The 19,787-nt window shown below is 44.4% G+C and overlaps 1 protein-coding gene across 1 annotated transcript; it reads left to right on the top strand.

Moving 5' to 3' along the window:
- The first annotated feature begins 517 nt into the window (after nucleotides 1–517).
- On the top strand, nucleotides 518–8,472 carry LOC128094866 (sialic acid-binding Ig-like lectin 5). Its single transcript, XM_052713452.1, has 9 exons — nucleotides 518–629; nucleotides 692–1,057; nucleotides 1,214–1,492; nucleotides 1,676–1,723; nucleotides 4,349–4,597; nucleotides 4,684–4,986; nucleotides 5,273–5,369; nucleotides 5,691–5,826; nucleotides 8,054–8,472. Exons 1-9 carry the CDS (start codon nucleotides 593–595, stop codon nucleotides 8,243–8,245), a joined length of 1,707 nt encoding a protein of 568 aa, XP_052569412.1. The 5' UTR covers nucleotides 518–592; the 3' UTR covers nucleotides 8,246–8,472.
- Nucleotides 8,473–19,787: the final 11,315 nt, after the last annotated feature.

Here is a 19,787-nt window from a genome sequence, read left to right as displayed (position 1 = left end):
ACATTTATTTTTATGTGTGTATGTGCATGCCCACTGTGGTATGGGTGTGCCACCGTGCACAAGTGGGGGTCAAAGGGCAACCTTTGAGAGTCAGTTCATTCTTTCTACAATGTGGGTCCTGGGGATCACACTCAGGCCATCAGGGTGAGTGCCAAGTGCCTTTACCTGCTGAGCCATGTCTCTGACCATCAGATTCTTTTTTTTTTTTTTTTAAGGGCTTTTTTTTCTACTTTTATTTGTATATCTGCATGAGGTCCATCAGACTCTTAAGAAAGACAAATGAGAAACAAATGCTACAGATAGGATTCAGCAGCAGAGGGTGGGTCTTTCTCACTGACTGTGGCTCCCATGATACCCCACGTGAAAAGTGGAAGTGCTTGTTCTCCAAGGGCCTTGACAGCTCTGATAACCTGTGAGTGGAAAGTTCCTCCTCTGTGGTCAGTCGCTCTCTGTCCTCATTCCTGGGCTTTCGGGGGACGTCTTCTCAGTCCTGTGACATGGAAGTCTGTCACTCTCACCCAAGGATCCACTTCAGACTGATCAAGCCTCCTTTCTCTGCCCACTAGAGGAGCCCAGAACCTTCCACTGTGTGATGCTTTGGCCCCTGCTACTGTCCCTGCGCTGGGCAGGTGAGTAGGGATAGAGACAGGGCTGGTGGAACAGAACCAAGATAACTCTCATTTCTTTGCAGGGTCCCTGGCTAAGACGGGGGATTATGAGCTCTTAGTGAATGACTCAGTGATGGTACAGGAGGGTCTCTGTGTCTTTGTGTCCTGCCAAGTCCGTTACCCCACTTCCAGTAGTTCTGTCTTTGGCTACTGGTTCCAGGATGGGGCCAGGATAAACCTCGACTCTCCAGTGGCTACAAATGACCCAAATCGATCAGTACAGAAGGAAGCTCAAGGTCGATTCCATCTCAAGGGGGAACCAAACACCCAAAATTGCTCCCTGGAGATCAGGGACGCCAAGAGAAATGACACACAAGTGTACTTCTTCAGGCTGGATGGGTCTGTGAAGTACAGTTTTCTGAATAAGAAGCTCTCTGTGCGTGTGATAGGTATGTGATGAGGGTTTCTGTGCGGGTCCTTGTTCCAAAGCCTCTGGGTGCCCTTAGACCAAATAATGAGGGGGGGCAGGGGAGAAGCCTGGCTTGAAGTAGAGTCATACATAGTGATCCCCACCATGTCTTGTGTCCCTATCTCTCTCTGTACAGCTCTGACTGAGACCCCCAACTTCCAAGTCAGACCTACCCTGGTGTCCGGCACTTCCACCCAACTGATCTGTTCTCTGCCCTGGGCTTGTGAGCAGGGGACAGCCCCCATCTTTTCATGGATGTCATCTGCCCTCACCTCCCTGGGCCCCAGGACCACCCTCTCCTCAGAGCTGAACCTCATACCCAGGCCCCAGGACCATGGCACCAACATCACCTGTCAGGTGACCTTCCCTGGTGTTGGTGTTATGGTAGAGAGGACTGAACAGCTCATTGTCACCTGTAAGTGCCAGGGCAGGATACCTGGGTCCCTGGGGAAGGGATATTAGGGGTGTGGGATGGAGGAGGTAGAACTGGTTGGTGGGTCCTGAAAGCCAGGAGTGTGGGAGAAGAAAAGAGCCCTGGGGTGAAATACCAGCAGCCACCTCCTCTCTGAAAAGAGAATGACCCTATCTGTCTGCCCAGATGCTCCACAGAAGCTGACCATCAGGGCGTCGTGGGGAGATGACACAGGTAGGGGGAACCTCTCCTCCTTGGGGTGGGTGCAGGGACTGCTGCCTACAGAGATAAGCAGATGTTCTGGAGCTCAGGCGGGAAGAGGTTCAGGATGGGGAAGGGGGTGATATGGCATCCCCACTCACCCCTCACCCACACACTGCACTCTACCCCAAATGCCCATGGCTTCGGTCTTTCTCAAGACACCGATGGCAGCCTCCAGTGCCACGGCTGTCCTCATCCCCAGGCTGCCCCACTCCCCTGAGCACCCGAGTCTGGCCTCTTTCCCAGCTCCCTTCCTCTCTGTGAGGTGATTTTTGTCAAATGTAGTGTGAGGCGTGTTTTATTCTGCCTCAACCTCTGTCATATGATAGAGGGGGTGACTTACACAGCAGAAACAGGCTCCTTAACTCTGAAGGACAGGAGCTCCAGTTCCAGGTGCTAGCTCCTGGTGAGGGTACCGTGCCTGTGCTACTGATGGTCTTCTCTCTACTCATGTCTTTAAACAGCAGCAACAGACTACACAAGCACTCTGCTATCTTCTTATAGCCCCATTAATTCCACCATCAACACCTTTATCCTATGGTCTCATTTACCGTAATTACCTCCCAAACATCTCCATTATATTGGTGGTTGGGGTTCCAATATATGGATTTTAATGCAATATAATTCTGACCATATTAAGAATTAATACTAAAAGCTCTTGGTGTCTAATGTTCTCCTGTGTCAGTTGACCATACACAGATAGTCTTGCATGCACATTTACACACACACACACACACACACACCACACCAGGTGGGAGGAGAAACACATACCTTCTTCACACACTACTTTGCAACTTTATCATTTTTTTCTTTCTTTATTATTTACTTATTTATATAGGATGGAACTATATCACTAAGCTACACCTTAGACCTTTTGTTAATGAGATTACTAAAGAAATGAACCCCCCCAAAAGCCAAGGCCGTAAACTGAACTCATAGTTACAAGAAGCCTGCTCTTTGGGGATTGCAGAAGCAAAGCAGCTGATCCTGACCCTAGACACTCAGTAGCTGCAAAGAAAGAAAACAGAGCCCGACAGTTTCAAAACCAGCTTGTCTATGAGGAAGCAGCTAGCTTCCTTTCTGCTCCTAACCCTCCTCTCTTCCCATTTCCTGTCCTTAGTTCAAAACCCCAGCTTGAAGCATATAACCTGCACCGTCTTGAACTCTGATCATTGTATTTCTGAGACCTGATCCCTGATCATGGTGTAACCCAATCTGGAGATGCCCTCTGGCGTTGAATAAAGCCCACCTTAGGTGTTCGAGGCTGTCTAAAGTCTCACCTCTTGCTTCTTCTACAAACTGAATTCTTACTTATCCCTATGGTTTCCTTCATGGTCAAACCCACACTGTCATGATACATGTGTCAGTCAATGGCAAGTGACTGAATTAATTTTTTCCCCTCAAACTTAGTTTTCTTGGAGACTTCCTCCTTCACACATATACGTAACTCCATGGTTTTCTAATGTTATGATAAAGTGTTTACTGTCTTACGTCTTGACAGAAAACTGACATTCCTTGCCTTTTATTCAATAAGTGACTTACATGAAAACTCTACATTTGTGGCCATGTCCACAAAATCATTTCCTAAGGAAGAAAATTCCAGAACAAAGGGTCATTTGTATTTCACACGTACGCTGCCAATTGCACACCATGGACTTTGTCTTATTCATATCCACAGGAACAATGTCTTTCTCTCTTTAACAAACACACCCCCGTCCCTCATGTCACAAATGAAGTCACTGTAGTTTTCATTCACATTATTCTCTCAAGAAACTGAGTCTCTTTTACGGTGTTTAAGTATTACTTATGGGCTGTGGGTGTGACTCAGTTGGCAGCATGCTATCCCAGTGTGCAGGAAACCTTGGGCAGAATCCCCAGCATTGCATAAACCAAGCATGGTAATTGCACTCCTATAACCCAAACACTTGAGAGGCAGAAGCAGGAATCTCAGAAATGCAGTCATCCTCATCTCCATAGTAAGTCTGAAGTTGCCCAAGCTATATGAGACCCTCTCTCATAAATAATAATAATAATAATATCAATAAGTTGTATTTATTGGTCTGTGATAATTTCCAAAGTCATCTGAAGAGAGTTTTTTGCCAGGTGAAGGGACTTTTTAGTGTCCTTCAGCTAGCATAGGGTGATTTTGTCTCACCGTGGACGGAACACTGTGGCATTGGCTCCGCTATTCTGTTCTTCACACCCTCCCTCAGCCTTCCTCCTCCTGGAAGACCTTCTTGTCCTGAGAATCTCCCTGGGCTTTTGAGACAAATCCACCATAAAACTCACCACCATGCTGTGCCATCTGCTTTGGGCACCTGCCCCTGGGACTGTGAGCTCCTCAGACACAGCTGATTAGGCAGGCCTTAGTGAGATGCTCTTGAGAGACAGAAGGGTAAACTCTCCAGGGTGAGTAAGGCAGAGAAGAATGGAACCCAAGGTGGTTCTGATGACCTCACCCTTCTAAGAGATGCTGTCTGTCTTCACTCTTTATGGCGTGAGGCCGTCAGCCAGCAGAAGAGAAAAGACAGATGTGGGGAAAGGAGAAGAAAGGCAAAGCCTTCTGCGACCGGCTCGGCCTTCTCTCTGCTTCCACAGAACCTCAAGTGCTGCACAGTGGCTCATCTCTGCATATTCAAGAGGGTGAGTCCCTGAGCCTGGTCTGTGTGGCCGACAGCAACCCCCCTGCCGTGCTGAGCTGGGAGCGCCTGATCGAGAGGCCCCTCCAGCTCTCTACTGAGGAACTGCAGCTGCCGAGGGTGGAGTTGGAGGACCATGGAAAATACATCTGCCGAGCTCAGAACAATCTGGGTGCTCAGGAGGCCTCTGTGAACCTCAGCGTAAGGAGTGAGTTGGAAGATAATGGGCGTGTGGCACTGTGATCACAATCTGGGAAGCCCCTCTGATACCTCTCTTTGTGTTCCACTCCCCAGGCCTTCTACAGCTGCTGGCACCCTCCTGCTCCTGGGAAGCTGAGGGTCTGCACTGCAGCTGCTCCTCCAGAGCCTGGCCCACCCCGTCCCTGCGCTGGCGGCTGGGGGAGGGGCTGCTGGAGGGGAACAGCAGCAATGTCTCCTTCACGGTCACCTCCAGCTTCACAGGACCATGGGCCAACAGCAACCTGAACCTCAGCATGGAGTTCAGTGCTGGCCACAGACTCAGCTGTGAGGCTTGGAATGACAATGGGGTTCAGAGTGCCACTATCTTACTGCTGCCGGGTCAAGAGGTCACAAAGGGTAATGTGTGGGGGAAGGGGTGGCTTCTGGATTGTACAAGACATTGGGAGTGAACAAATTAGGGCTGACTCGGTTAAACTGGGGCTAGTGTTTGTGGTTTCCTACTGTTGGATTGTAGGAGGTTTGGGGACAGGAGGCTGTAGTCACATACACCCATGGGGGAGTAGGGACCTAAACCAGAGTTGGAATGGACATTCTTACAAATAATGGACTAAAGAAGGTTGGATGCTAAGATGACTGCTTGAGAGGATGACTTTCCATCACACCAGCTCTTTCTTGTTAACAGACACATCAGAAACCAGTACAGGAGTGGTCCAAGGGGCCATCGGAGGAGCTGGTCTCATGGCCTTGCTTGCTGTCTGCTTCTGCCTCATCTACTTCATGTGAGTGGTGGCCCCATTTGGTGAAGGCTTCATGTAGTGATTGCGGACTGCTTAAGGAATCTCTAAAACTCAGCCCAGTAAGATAATGACCCAGGGCCAGAGTTAGCAGAAGTCTCTTGCTACCTTGACCAGGTGTAGAGTCTGTTCAAATCATGTAGTCTCACCCACTGAGGATCTTTAATCCACAGAGTAGCCCCATCCCAAGCCTCTGTACCTGGTCTTCCCTGGTCCAAAAATCCATCCAGCAGAGATGGGAAAAACAAAAAAACAAAAAAACAAAAAAACAAAAAACAAAAAAAGAAAACTGATCCCTTTCTCCAGAATGAAGTTCCTCAGGAAGAAATCAGCCCTGAAAGTAGCAAGCATGGAAGACAACCATCCTGCCGAGAGCCCTGGCTCCATCATAAATGGTTCAAGCATGATTTCATCCAGAGTTTCATTAAGATACCCCAACCAGGTACCCAGCACATCAATACTGAGCTTCTGTTTCCCCAAATGCCTCTCCAACATCCAACTTTCCTTCTCCAGCTGCAGGCTGGGGACCTGGCATTTGTCCCTACCTCCATCTCCCGCTTCAGGTATTTACCCAGGCCTGCCTACTGTTCTTGTCGGCAAAGCTCTTCCCAGGTAGCTACTTCCTGTCAAGGTTTCACAGCCTTTTCCTGGGCCTCAGCACTGGCTTCATCAGTCCACAGTAAACTTTCATGAAGGCATTCCAAACAGCTGTTGAGTTCTGCTTGGTCCTTACAGTCCAAATACGTGTTGTTAAGCAGAAATAGAATGCCACGTGGGGCGTGGTGCGGCGTGGTGCGGCGTGGTGGGGCGTGGTGGGGCGTGGTGGGGCATGGTGCGGCGTGGTGGGGCATGGTGCGGTGTGGTGGGGCAGATCTATAATCTCAGCATTCAGGAGGCTGAGGCAGGAGGATGGGGCGTACAAGGCCAGCATGAACTACCAAGTGAGTTGAGGGCCTACTAGGGTAACTTATGAGATCCGAATAAAATCAAGAGTGAAAAGAGCTAGGAATGTGGCTCAGCAGTAGAGAACTTGCCTTGCATCCATCACTGAGAAACAGAGGATGTGGCTTAGAAGTGGAAGGCCTGCATAGAATTTACCAGTGATGGGCTGGGGTTGTGGCTAAAGGGTAGGGCACTTGGTTAGAACCAGCTGGGACTGGGGTGTGGCTCAGAGGTGGAAGGCTTGCCCGGAATTTAACAGTGAGGCACTCCGGGATGTAGCCCTCTCGTAGTTTTCTAGCATGTGTGAGACCCTGGGTTCCATCCCCAGTAGGGAAAGAGAGAAAGGGGAGGAGGAAGAATAGAGACAGACAGACAGACAGACAGAGACAGAGAGAAAGACACAGAGAGAGACAGAAACACCAGGAGGTTGGACTTTGGTGGCACATGCCTATATTCCTGACACTTGAGAAGCATGAGAAAAGAAAATGTAAAGTTTGAGGCCATCTTGGGCTACATGGGGAATTGCAGGAGAGTCTGGGCTTCTTAGAGACTTAATTTCAAGATTAAAAAAAAAAAGGAAAGAAATAAACTGTTGGTCACATGTATAACATAAAATCTTCATTAGTCACATTAAAAGCAGAAGCACATAATATCAAATTTCATTCCATATAACACAACCAAATGACTGTGGTTCTAATTGTTATCAATAACCAAATGTAAAAATTATTGACACACTCACATTGTTAATTTGGGGTACTCAGCCTTTCAGATCTAGTGTATACTTTGTTCTCACAGCACATCTCTGCTGAGATTCCCTTACATGTGCTACATGTGGCTCGCACCATATTTAAGATCAAGACCTACAGAATGTCCAGACTCCGTGGGCAGATGCTTCCTGATCTCTCCTTCAATGGAGCCTATACATCTTCCATGTATCAGTTAAAATATCCCTGCCTCTGACAGGCAGACCATCACCTGCCTCTTGAAGTCTCAGGCTTGTCCCTGCTCTTCCCATATACTGTGAGCCCCACCAGGGCAGGGTGGGTCTATTCCTAGCTTCTTGAGAGCTCACTGTAACTCCTTGCTTCTGCCCAACAGATTACAATTAGATAAAGTTTTCATTTTGTTTTCCAAATTTCACTTATGTACATTTTGGTGTCCCTGTGTAGCCCAGGCTGTTCTGGAACTCACTGTGGAGCCAGAGCTTGCCCCAGACACAGTCTTCCTTCTATAGTCTCCCAAGTGATGGGATTGCTGGCAGATACACCTGGCTTTCCCTTCATCTGTTTTTGACAGTCTGGTGCTGTCTTTTGTGAGTTACTTAAGCTGGACCAGACTATGTTCACATTCATAAAGTGGGAAAGGAGGGGGTTGTGAAGACTCGGTGAGACCCTTAAAATTAGCTGGGAACGGGGTGGAGATATTGTTAGAGCCCTTGCCTATTCTGTGCAAGGTCCTGGTTTGATTACAAGTGCTGTGTATGTAGGTGTATGTGCACATAGGCACCCACCGGGGGAATGTAGAGGAGGGGTGTAGACACGTGTTCATCTTCATGTTCACACATCTCTAAAGTTAAGGTGAGTGAGTGAAAGCATGGAGTAAATACTCAGGAAATGTATGTGAAGTAGACAAGTGAACAAATGCCCGGCTAAGCCCCAAGTGCCTTTGGTAGTTCTTGCTGCTGTCTGCAAAGTCTTCACTGTTGCCCTTCTCTAATTGGGTTCCAGGGTCACCTGAATGCATCAGGGTCACCGAACCAGGAAGAACAGCCACCTCTTTCCGTAGTCCCACACACCCTGGAGGATGAGCCTGAACTCCACTATGCCTCCCTCTCCTTCCAAGGCCTGAAGCCCCGGCATCCTCAGAACACGGAGACCATCAAGTCTGATTACGTGGAGCTCAAGTTCCACAAGTGCTGACCCTCCTTGCTCTTGTGCCCCAGCACTGGTTGGAGTCCCGGAAAGGACAGTGTTTGTTAGGGGCAGATTCTGAGATGAGTGGCCCTCCAAACCAAAGGTTCTGAAGGAGAAGGCATGAGGGCGACAGGATTCCTGGGTTCAAGTCCAGGTTCAGTGTTATTCCCACAGAAGCCACCTTTCCTCACTGTACCCTCTCTTCCTCCTCTGTAAAGTGGGGTCCCATTCATGCGGTGTGACCAGGAGAAACCCCACAGTGTCCATTGTTTGTTGCTTGTGTTGCTTATGTTGCCTCAGCAGTGGGAGGAACATTCTGACTCTATCACATACTTGAATTTTACTTGTATATTTTAGAGAACGTATATTAATTCTTAAAGTGATACTGTTTTGAAGTGTGACTGTGTTGTAGCTACACGTACCTCAGATTGAACTTATACTGAATGTTCTGCAAGCTCTGAAAGATCACACAGATGCCAGCTCAGACTACTGTACCCAGAAAAACTATCAATTACAAGGAATAAAACTAAGATCTTCCACAAATCAATACAAGTGGCAGACAATCCAGTACAAAACGGTATATGTGAGTGGCCAGCAAACATACAGAAAGTGATCAATCCGTGCTTGTCAATGAAAGATAAATAAATATGATCCAACTGTCAAACTGTGCAGCAATTCTGCTCACAACTGCAGACCTAAAAACACAAGATACAGCTATTCATCAGACTTACACAAGTGTGTTGTTCATGGAAGGATTGGGGATGAAGCTCAGTGGCAGAGGGTTGCTTGCTATGTCTGAGACCCTAATCTGTTTGATCTCGGGTCCTATAAAAGTAATGAAATGTACCCAAATGTCCACCAGAAGTAAGAGAGGCAAACAAACTACACGATGTTTATGGGATGTAGAAATAGAATCTCATGCATGTGTGACAGAATGTAACACGGATGGACAGAATCCAGACACATAGTCTCTAATGTGTTAGGTCCTTGGCATGAGGTTTAGAAAAAAAGAGAACTCATCTTTGGCATTAGAACTGGATTCTTTTTCTCCCTTTTATTGGAAATAGATTCTTTTTTGTTTTTTGAAAAATGTATACATTTATTAAAAATTTGAAATTACTTAAAAAATGTGGTTACTTTACACTATAAATTCAGAAGTCCTGGGAATTAGGCACAGAAAGATTTAGGTTTCCAAGGAGTCCTTAAGGTTTCCTATTGGCATTCCTCATTGCTCTGGGGGTTTGGCACTTTGGAAGTCTCTGGCTTGGAACCCTGGTTATTGAACAGCAGAAATAGATTCTTTTGTCATACAATACATCCCGATTACAGTTACTGCTCCCTCTACTCCTCTCAGACCCTCCTCACCTCTCCTCCCATCCAGATCCACTCCATTTCTGTCATCATTAGAAAAGAACAGGCTTCTAAGAGACAACAACAAAACAGAACAAAATAAAATGTGTTAAGATAAAACAAAAACCATCACCAAATGTTGGAGAAGCCAAACCAACAGAAGGTAAAGAACCCAAGAGAAGGCACAAAAATCAGAGACCCACTCATTCACACATTCAGGAGTTCTATAAAAAGACTAAACTGAAATCTATAGTACATATGCAGAGGACCTGGTGCAGACCCCTGTAGGCCCTGTGCTTGCTGCTTCAGTTTCTGTGAAGTTAAATGAGATTTGCTCAGTTGATTTAGAGGGCCTTGTTCTCCTGGTATCCTCCATCCACCCTGGCTTTTATGTTCTTTCCACCTCCTCTTCCACAGGATTCCCTGAGATCTGAGGAAGAAGTTTGATGGAGACATCCCATTTAGAGCTGTTTGTTTCAAAGTCTCTCCCTCTCTGCATACTGTTTGGCTGTGGGTCTCTGCATCTGTTCCGGTCTTCTACAAGAGGAAGATGATGGCTGAATAAGGCACTGATCTATGAGTATAGCAGAATATCACTAGGAGTCATTTTTCACCATTCTTTTAAGACCAGTAGTATTTGGTTTTTACCCTAGGTCTCTAGGCTATCTATTCTCTGGTTCTTGATCGCCCAGGCAATGTCAGGTATAAGTTTCCTCTTGTGGCATGGGTCTTAAGTCGAATCAGCTGTTGATTGGTTACTCCTGCAATTGTGTCAGTTTCCCTAGCATATTTTGCAGGTAGGAGAGCATTGTAAGTCAAAGGGTTTGTGGCTGAGTTGGTGTTTATGTTTCTCTTTTGATAGCCTGCAGAGTACCTTCCTATACCAAAGACACTAGAACAAAGGAATGAAAGGTCTATGTAGGCACCAGCTCAACCACTCCATGTTCAATGAGTTGTGTAGATGTTGTCTTCAATAATGGGGCCTGCTGTCAGTTTGGGGAGAACAATCTATTGTCTTGGCAAGAGTCTGGGTTGTTTGGGGATTTTCATGGGACCCCTTTGACCAACAATTCAATTGGATGCAACCCAGTCCTGGTACTGGGAGCTTCCTTTGATGACAAGACATAGCCAGCCAGGTAGGACTCTGTCTCCCCATTCTTTGGAGACTTCATTAGGATTACCTTCATATATTTGAAGAAGTTTCCACTGCTAGGTTTCTTTGCCACCCCTCAGTTCAAGTTGTCTCTCCCTACTGATTTTTGTGAGTTAATTTTGTATCCAGCCACTTTGCTGAAAAGGTTTATCAGCTGTAGGAGTTCTCCAGTGGAATGTTTAGGGTCACGTATGTATTCTATCATATCATCTATCATATCATCTGTAAATAAAAGTACTTTGACTTCTTCCTTTCCAATCTGTATGCCCTTGATCTCCATCAGTTGTCTTATTGCTCTAGCTAAGACTTCAAGTACTATATTGCATATGTGTGAAGAGAGTGGACCACCTTGTCTTGTTCCTGATTTGGGTAGAATTAATTTCAGTTTCTCTCCACTTAAATTAATGCAGCTATGGGGTGTTATAAACGGTCTTTATTATGCTTAGGTATGTCCCTTGTATCCCTAATCTCCTCAGGACTTTATCATAAAGGGATATTGGATTTTGTCATGAGATGATTGCTGTGGGATGTTCTGTATGGCAAATGTGTTGCTCTGATTGGTCAATAAATAAAACACTGATTGGCCATTGGCTAGGCAGGAAGTATAGGCGGGACAAGGAGGAGAATAAAGCTGGGAAGTGAAAGACTGAGTCAGAGGAGACACTGTCAGCTGCCATGATGAGAAACAGCATGTGAAAATGCCGGTAAGCCACGAGCAATGTGGCAAGGTATAGATTAATGGAAATGGATTAATTTAAGCTGTAAGAACAGTTAGCAAGAAGCTTGCCATGGTCATACAGTTTGCAACCAATATAAGTCTTTGTGTTTACTTGGTTGGGTCTGAGAGGCTGTGGGACTGGCGGGTGACAGAGATTTGTCCTGACTGTGGGCCAGGCAGGAAAACTCAAGCTACAAATGGCGCCCAACGTGGGGCGCCAGATATTGGTGAAATTATTAAGGCCACTCCACGTAGTTAAAAGGAGATTTATTTAATGGCGTAACTTACAAATTAAGGGATAGGTAGGTCGCGGGGTCTGGGGAAGGTGTATCACAGTCCAGCGGTGTTCTCTGGAGCTCTGCTTGGTCCACCTCCACTATCCAGGGTCCCGGCCCCGAGCGCACGCCCACCGATCCAGATCTCGGGTCCCCAGGCGCCTCCCTTGGCCCCGCCTTGTAGGCGTGACAGTTGCCGAAGTCTCAATGGGGGTTGGAACTTCCAGATCAAAGCTGGAATGGCTACTCACTACAGATGATCATGTGGTTTTTACTTTCATTTTGTTTATATGATGATTACATTTATTGATTTTATATATTAAACCATCCCCACATCTCTGGGATGAAGCCTACTTGATCATGGTAGATGATCTTTTTGATGTGTTCTTAGAGTCACACATTTTTATTTTATTGAGTATTTTTGCATCTATGTTCATAAGGGAAAATGGTCTGTAATTCTCTTTGTTGGGTCTTTATGTGTATCAGGGTAACTGCGGCTTCATAAAATGAATTGGGTGATGGAATAATTCAACGAATTATTGGCATTAACTCTGAAAATCTTATAGAATTCTGGGCTAAAAGCATCTGGCCCTGGGCTTTTTTTGGTTGGGAGATTTTAATGGCTGCTTCTATTTCACTAGGGGTTACAGTTCTGTTTAAGTTGCTTATCTCATCTGGACTTAACTTTGACAAGTATCTAGGAAATTATCCATTGCTTTTAGATTTTCCAATTTGTTGGAGTAAAAGTATTGTCCTTTTTTAAAATTGTTGCTGCCTTTTAAGGCAGGGCTGTCCGAAACAGTAACTGCAACTCTGCTTCTACCAGCCGTGGTTAGGACGGAATTCTGCTCCTTCAGGCACTGACTCTTTCAAAGCTACCAAAGGAACTTAACTAAATCTCTGTACCTCTAAAGAACTCAAGATTCAAAGATTAAGGGGGAAATTCTGCTCTTCAGAGAGGCTGAATAGCAAATAGCTCACCTCCTCTCCTTGCTCGAATCCTCCAAAAAGCCCTCATGCTTCTCCTTACCCCTCCTTAAAAACCCTCCTCCACCTGACTCTTCCCTACCACTTCCTGTCAGCTAGTTGCTGACGCAGCCTCCTGCTCGTAGGTGAATTTTATTTAATCAAACATCTTTGCATCATTAAACAAATGTTCCAGAGCATAAACAAAAGTAACACACCTTAAAATGATATTCCATAACATAAAAGTTATTAAAGTGTGTCTTTATGATTCTCTGGATTTTCCCATGTCTATTGCTGTGTTTCCTTTTCATTTTTGATTTTATTAACTTGGATACTCTCTCTCCACCTTTTAGTTAGTTTGGATAAGGGTTTGTCTACTTTGTTGATTTTTCTCAAAGAACCAACTCTTAGAACCACCTTCATCCTGTCCCATAAGTCTGGGTATGTTGTGTCTTCATTTTCATTCAATTCTAGAATGTCTTTAATTTCTTTCTTAATTTCACTTGTGACCCATTTTCATTCAGTTTCTATTAGCTTGTAAGCTTTCTGTTGTTTCTATCCAGCTTTAATCCATGGTGGTCTGATAGGATGCAAGGAGTTATTTCAGTTTTTTTGTATCTGTTCAGACTTGCTTTGTGTCTGAGTATGTGGTCAATTTTGGAGAAAGTTCCATGAGTTGCAGAGAAAGTATATTCTTTTGTGTTTGGGAAAAATATTTTATAAATATCTGTTAGATTCATTTGGTTTTTAATGTCTGTTAGTTCCAGCATTTCTCTGTTCAGTTTTTATCTGGATGACCTGTCCATTGGTGAGAGTGGGTATTGAACTCTCCCACCATCAGTGCGTGGGGGTCAATATGTGATCTAAGATGTATTAGAGTTTCTTTTACAAACTTGGGTGCCCTTGTATTTGGTGCATAGATTTTAAGAATTGCAATGTCCTCTTGGTGGCTTTTTGTTTGTTTGTTTTCCTTTTATGAGTATGTAATGTCCTTTACTATCTCTTCTGATTAGTTTTGGTTTGAAGTTTATTTTATCAGATATAAAATGGCTACACCACCTTGTTTCTTAGGTTCATTTGCTTGAAATATATTTTACCAACCCTTTACCCTGAGGTAATGCCTACCTTGATATTGAGTATGTTTCTTGGATGCAGTAGAAGGATGGATCCTGTTTTCGCATCCATTCTGTTAGTCTACTTTCTTCATTGGGGAATTGGGACTATTAATATTGAGAGGTATCAATGACCAATTGATTGTTGATTGCTATTATTTTGTTGGTGGTGTTCATAGTGGCGGCAGCACTGGTGGTGATGGTGTGTGTGTATACACACTCATGTGCTTCCCTTCTATTGGTTTTGCTGATGTGAGATTATTTATTTCCTGTGTTTTCATGGGTGTAGTTAACCTCTTTAGGTTGGAGTTTTCCTTCTAGCACTTTCTGTAGAGCTGGATTTGTAGATAGATATTGTGTAAGTTTGACTTTATCATGGAATATCTTTTTTTCTCCATCTGTGGTGATTGAGAGATTTACTGGGCATAGTAGTCTGGGTTGGTATCTGTGGTCTCTTATAGTCTACAGCACATCCGATCAGGCAGTTCTAGCTTTGTATGTTACTTGGTCTTTTCCCCTTGCAGTTTTTAATATTCTTTCTTTGTACTGAATGTTTAGTGTTTTGATTATTATATGGCAAGGAGACAATCTTTTATGGTCTGATATATTTGGTGTTCTGTATGCTTCTTGTACCTTTATAGGTATCTCCTTTAGGTTAGAAAAATTTTCTTCTATGATTTTGTTGAAAATATTTTTGGGGCCTTTGACATGTGTTTCTTCTTCCTCTATTCTTATTATTCTTAGATTTGGTCTTTTCATACTGTCTGAGATTTCCTGGATATTTCTGTCAGGAATGTTTTTGGTTTACTATTTGCTTTGACCAATGTATCCATTTCGTCTATCATATCTTCATTGTCTGAGATTCTTCCATCTCTTGTATTCTATTGGTGAAGCTTGCTTCTGTAGTTCCTGTTCAACTCTCTAAATTTTGTCATTTCAAGAATTCCCTCAGGTTTGGGGGTTTTCTCTTTTCTTTCTTTCCTTCTTTCTTTCTTTCTTTCTTTCTTTTTTCTTTTTCTTTTTCTTTTTTTTTTTTTTGGTTTTCTTTATTGATTCTGTTTCCATTTTCAGGCTTTGAGCACTTTTATTCATTTCCTTCCACTGTTTGTGTTTCTCTGGATTTCTTTAAGGAATTTATTCATTTCCTCTTTAAGGGTCTCTATCATATTAATAAAGGCTGTTTTAATGTCTTTCTCTTGTGTTTCACCTATATTGGAATATTCAGAGCCTGCTGGGTAGGATTTCTGGGCTCCAGTGGAGACATACTCTCTTAGCTATTATTGATTGTGTTTTCACACTGGCATCTAGGCATCTGGGATTGGGATGATTATAGTTCTCAGTGCCAATATCTGGTTTTTCTTTGTTGGATTGTGTTTTGTTCCTTGGTTTCTGTTGCCTCTCCAAATTTTAGGAGAGTGTGGTGGCTGTGTGTTGCTTGGGAGGAAATTTTCTGTGGACCTGCTAGGTATAGCCACTGGGGGTTCCAGATAAAAATGAGTTTCTAGTTATTTGGGAACTGACATTTAGGAATGGAGTTAGGCTAGGGGTCTGACAGGGTTCACAGAAGGGAAGAAAGCAGAGTGTTCCACCAGGATCTGTTTATAGGTCTCCTTGGAATTGAGGAAGAGAGTGAAGTGAGGTCACCCCAGAAGGTTTACTATAGAGTTGGGGATGAGACTGGGGGATTGGCTCTGAAGGAACAAAAGGAGAAGGGAAGATCTGCAGTCAGCCCTCCTGCTTCTCTGGGAGGAGCAGCCTATGGGTTAGCATGGAGTACCTGCTGAAATTGGGAGCAGGGATAAAGTAAAAAATTGGGGGGTGGAGGTTGGGGTGGAATCCATAGGTGATGTGGGCACAGGAGAACAGAAGGCTGCATGCAGCAGGTATTCTGTTGTAGAGCTAGGGATGAGACCAGGGTTTGGGTTTGGAGGAGAGGAAGGAGTGGTGCTGCAGGCCGCAGGAACATATCATAAGAACTCAGCTGGTTATGGCAAAGTCACTACTTGGAGGAATCAGGGAATTCCTCCAGAGGAAGCGAAATCCCAAGGAGTTTTTGGTGTTAGTTGGCTTGTTATATATCAGCTGTCTTCTGTTATGAAAATCATGTGTGCCTTCATAGTTTTCCCAATTGACTTTTCCCTAAGAAGGGCTAACAGTGTGGACTGATCACTCTCTGGACATACACATTCCAGGTATTTGGAGAATAGCCTCAGGAAAGGCTTTCTCTGGAATCAGATATCTCCCTTAGCCACTTTCAAGGACTAGCAGTAATAACAGTCCACATGCAAGTCTCCTGATTTAAGGTAAATTCCACAAGGAGACACCACCTAAGTCAGGTGGATGTTAAGTAATAGCTTTACACAGTTCAGCTTGGACCCTCCTTTCTTACAACCTTACTAACTTTATAGACCTCTAACTCCTTACCTAACCACTTTTAGGAATATTTAGATAACCTTCTGCACTGACAGCTATGCTCAGCCAGAACCCCAGTTCAAGCCTCCCTGTAGGTCATTGACAGTATCCGGCCAGGTCCATCCCCAGATGGAGGAAAGTACCTTATCAGAGTTACCTCTGTATTCTCTAAGAACAGACTTAAGCATCCAGGCTACCTGTCTGAGAAGGCCTGGCGAATGTGCCAATTAAGCCTTACTTCCTCTTTTCCCAAACCTTACCTCCAGTTCCAGATCTCCCTTTAACTATCACCAGAGGCATCTAGCTGTACACAGGTTGCCTAGTGACTGAGCACACTTTCCCCCACCCTGCAGAAAAACGGCAGATAGCTTGGACAGATAGGAGCCACAGGAAAAAAGAAGACAGTTTTATTTTCTCCCATTGACCTAGCAACTTACAGATTCTTAACATTTTCTACCAATCACGTTTAAGATTATAATTGAGCACATAAGAGCCCTCTTCTTAGATATTACCTGAATTCAGCCTTTAGTTAATTCATTTCCCCATTGGTCACTTCCCTTTAGGGTTGCAAATGATAATTAATGGTTATTGCCTCTCAATGTGATTCTTATCACCCTTCCGTTTGACCCTGGAAGACTGGCTTTATATACCAGGACTTCCAGGGCACGGAGAGTCAGAGAAGAGAAAAGAGTATGGGAAAACTGGACAGGTAAGAACTTGAGAGGAACAAACTGAGATGGGGAAGATCTAGATTGAAGGCTAGAAGAGAGGACTAGAGGAACGAGATGGAAGATGAGGAAGAGCCAGATGAGGAAGTACTAGCTGGGGAAGAACAAGTTGAGGAAGAACGAGATGAGGAGAGAGAAGGAGATGGGAGAAAAGATGATATGGGAAGGAACAAGATGGATGAGAACCTAGAAGGGGCAGAACTAGATGAAGGAATTAAGGCAGAACCTAGAGGGGACCTCAGACAAGTGTAGAGAGAAATCAGGCAAGAAAGGACCTAAATATGAGACCAGAATATAAGCTTGTAACTGACACAGAATAATAAAGTATATGGGCTAAGGAGTTTCATGTACATAGATTCATTTCTTCTCATCAAAGATTAATTATCAGCTGGTTGTAGATTCTTCCCGGACCCTGGGAGGGGACTGTCGAGGGGCTGGACCCCCCTAGTCCCCAAAAGAGTGGTGACAGTCTTCAGTTAGCTTACTTGTTTCCCTGACCTGCTCAGCTGGTGTGATTCCAGGGAATGCCTGCTGGTGTTGGAGGCTGGGATAATGGGATAAGTTGGGGGAAGTAAAGTTGAAGGAGAAGATCTTTATGATCCGGTGTGGACTGAGTCAGAAAGGAAAGGGGGACTGTAACAGGCGGTCCTCTATAGAGCTTGGGATGAGACGATGGGATTGGATCTGGAGAAGCAGGAGAGATGAAGATCTGCAGTCAGCCTACATGCTTCCCTGTCAGAAGTCTAAATCTGCGTTATTGATAACAACTGTGGGAGCGATAATGACTAGAAAAGGAGGGGCTCCTGGGAGCTCCTCTCCAGTGAAAAATTAGCTTAATGATGTATTTCTCAGAATGTGTTCCTATCTCTGAGCAGTACATGAATGACTGACCTAGCAGTGGTCCATCCCACATCTACCAGCTACTGTGTTCAGCTCATTACTTTCAGGGTCAACCCTCAGACACAGCACACTGAGTGCACTGAGTAAAATTTTGACATGACTTGAACTCAGGTCAGGTTCTGGATTCTACTGAGGTTTTTCCATTTCCAGCACAACCTCTCTAAGCTCACAGTTTCCACATTCTTCTATATTTGTCTTTCTGAATGATGCATGGGCTCTACAACTTGTGTACATCTCCATCTGGTATCCCTGTGGGCACTGAAACCTAGCTCTTCTTCAAATTTCCTGTCTGTGGATGGTGTTTTCCATGTGTTGTAACAGTACCCAATGCCCAGACGTATTGATTTATTTGAACTGTCATAACAAGTACCATAAGCCTGATAGTTTTAAAACAACATATTTGGGCCGGGCGGTGGTGGCGCACGCCTTTAATCCCAGCACTCGGGAGGCAGAGCCAGGCGGATCTCTGTGAGTTCGAGGCCAGCCTGGTCTACGAAGTGAGTTCCAGGACAGGCACAAAGCTACACAGAGAAACCCTGTCTCGAAAAACCAAAAAAAAAAAAAACAAAAAAAAAAAAAAAAAAAAAAAAAAAAAAACATATTTGGATTTCTAGTAGTTCTAGAAATGGGTCATCCAAACACCAGCAGATCTGGTGTCTTGTGAGACTCAGCTTCCTTGATTATGAATGGTACCTTCTTTTTGTATCCTCGTGTATCAGAAGTAAAGGATGGACATCTCTAATATTTCTTTATAAGGGCACCAATTCTATTTACCTAATGAATGGTGTTCACAATCTAATCATCTCCCTTCTCAAGGACTACCTCCTATCATTATACTAGAGCTTCAAACTATGAATTTTGGATAGATGTAGACATTCAGCCCAGAGGGACAGCATGCCTGTCCTGGTTATTTTTATTGTCAACTTGACAAAGCCTAGAGTTATATCCAAGGAGAACTTCCTTTGAGGAATTCTCTAGATCAAAATGCCCTGTTGGCATGTCTCTGGGAGATTGTCTTGTTAACTGATATAGGTGGGCTGTCTTAGTCACTTTTCTATTGCTGTGACAAAACACTATGACCAAGGTAACTTGTAAAAAAACAAATACTTCAGCACTCGGGAGGCAGAGCCAGGCGGATCTCTGTGAGTTCGAGGCCAGCCTGGTCTCCATAAGCGAGTTCCAGGAAAGGCGCAAAGCTACACAGAGAAACCCTGTCTCGGAAAAAAAAAAAAAAAAAAAAAAAAATACTTATGCTCAACTGTGTTCATAGCAGCACTATTTCTAATAGCCAGAACCTGGAAACAACCTAGATGCCCATCAACTGAAGAATGGATTAAGAAAATGTGGCACATATACACAATGGAGTACTACTCAGCAGAGAAAAACAATGACAGCATGAAATTTTCAGGAAAATGGATGGAACTAGAAAATATCATCCTGAGTGAGGTAACCCAAACCCAGAAGGACAAACATGGTATGTACTCACTCATAAGTGGACACTAGATATAAAGCAAAGAACAATCAGACTGCAACCCACAGAACCATGGAGGCTATATATATAGCATGGGGGACCCTAGCATGACTGTGGCTTATAATAAGTTTTGGTTTTCTCAATCACTGGGCAAGCCTCAGTGAAACATTTCACTATTAGGATAAGAATTTGTACTGTATCAAGCTGATAATCTAATTAATTAATTAATTAATTAATGGTTGTGGGAGGGCGCAGCCCACTGTGGGCAGTGCCAGCCCCGGGCAGATAGTCCTGGGCTATATAAGAAAACCAGCCAAGCAAGCCATGGAAAGCAAGCATGTAAACAGCTCTTCTCCATGGTTCCTGCTTCTGGCCCTGCTTTGGCTTTCCCTGATGACAGACTGTATCCTTTGAGCCAAATACACCCTCCCCTCCCTAAGTGACTTTAGGTTATGGTCTTTTA

Source organism: Peromyscus californicus, unplaced genomic scaffold (assembly GCF_007827085.1).
Source record: "Peromyscus californicus insignis strain IS unplaced genomic scaffold, ASM782708v3 Scaffold_4__1_contigs__length_199733344, whole genome shotgun sequence".
NCBI lineage: Eukaryota > Metazoa > Chordata > Mammalia > Rodentia > Cricetidae > Peromyscus > Peromyscus californicus.
This window is presented reverse-complemented; position numbering and strand designations above follow the sequence as displayed.

Bases quoted from the DNA above. Each gene is read 5' to 3' on its own strand.
- LOC128094866 (XM_052713452.1), top strand. From the start codon at position 593: ATGCTTTGGCCCCTGCTACTGTCCCTGCGCTGGGCAG. The intron at 1,493-1,675 runs GTAAGTGCCAGG...CTGTCTGCCCAG, and splicing joins TGAACAGCTCATTGTCACCT to ATGCTCCACAGAAGCTGACC. The intron at 1,724-4,348 runs GTAGGGGGAACC...CTGCTTCCACAG, and splicing joins GTCGTGGGGAGATGACACAG to AACCTCAAGTGCTGCACAGT.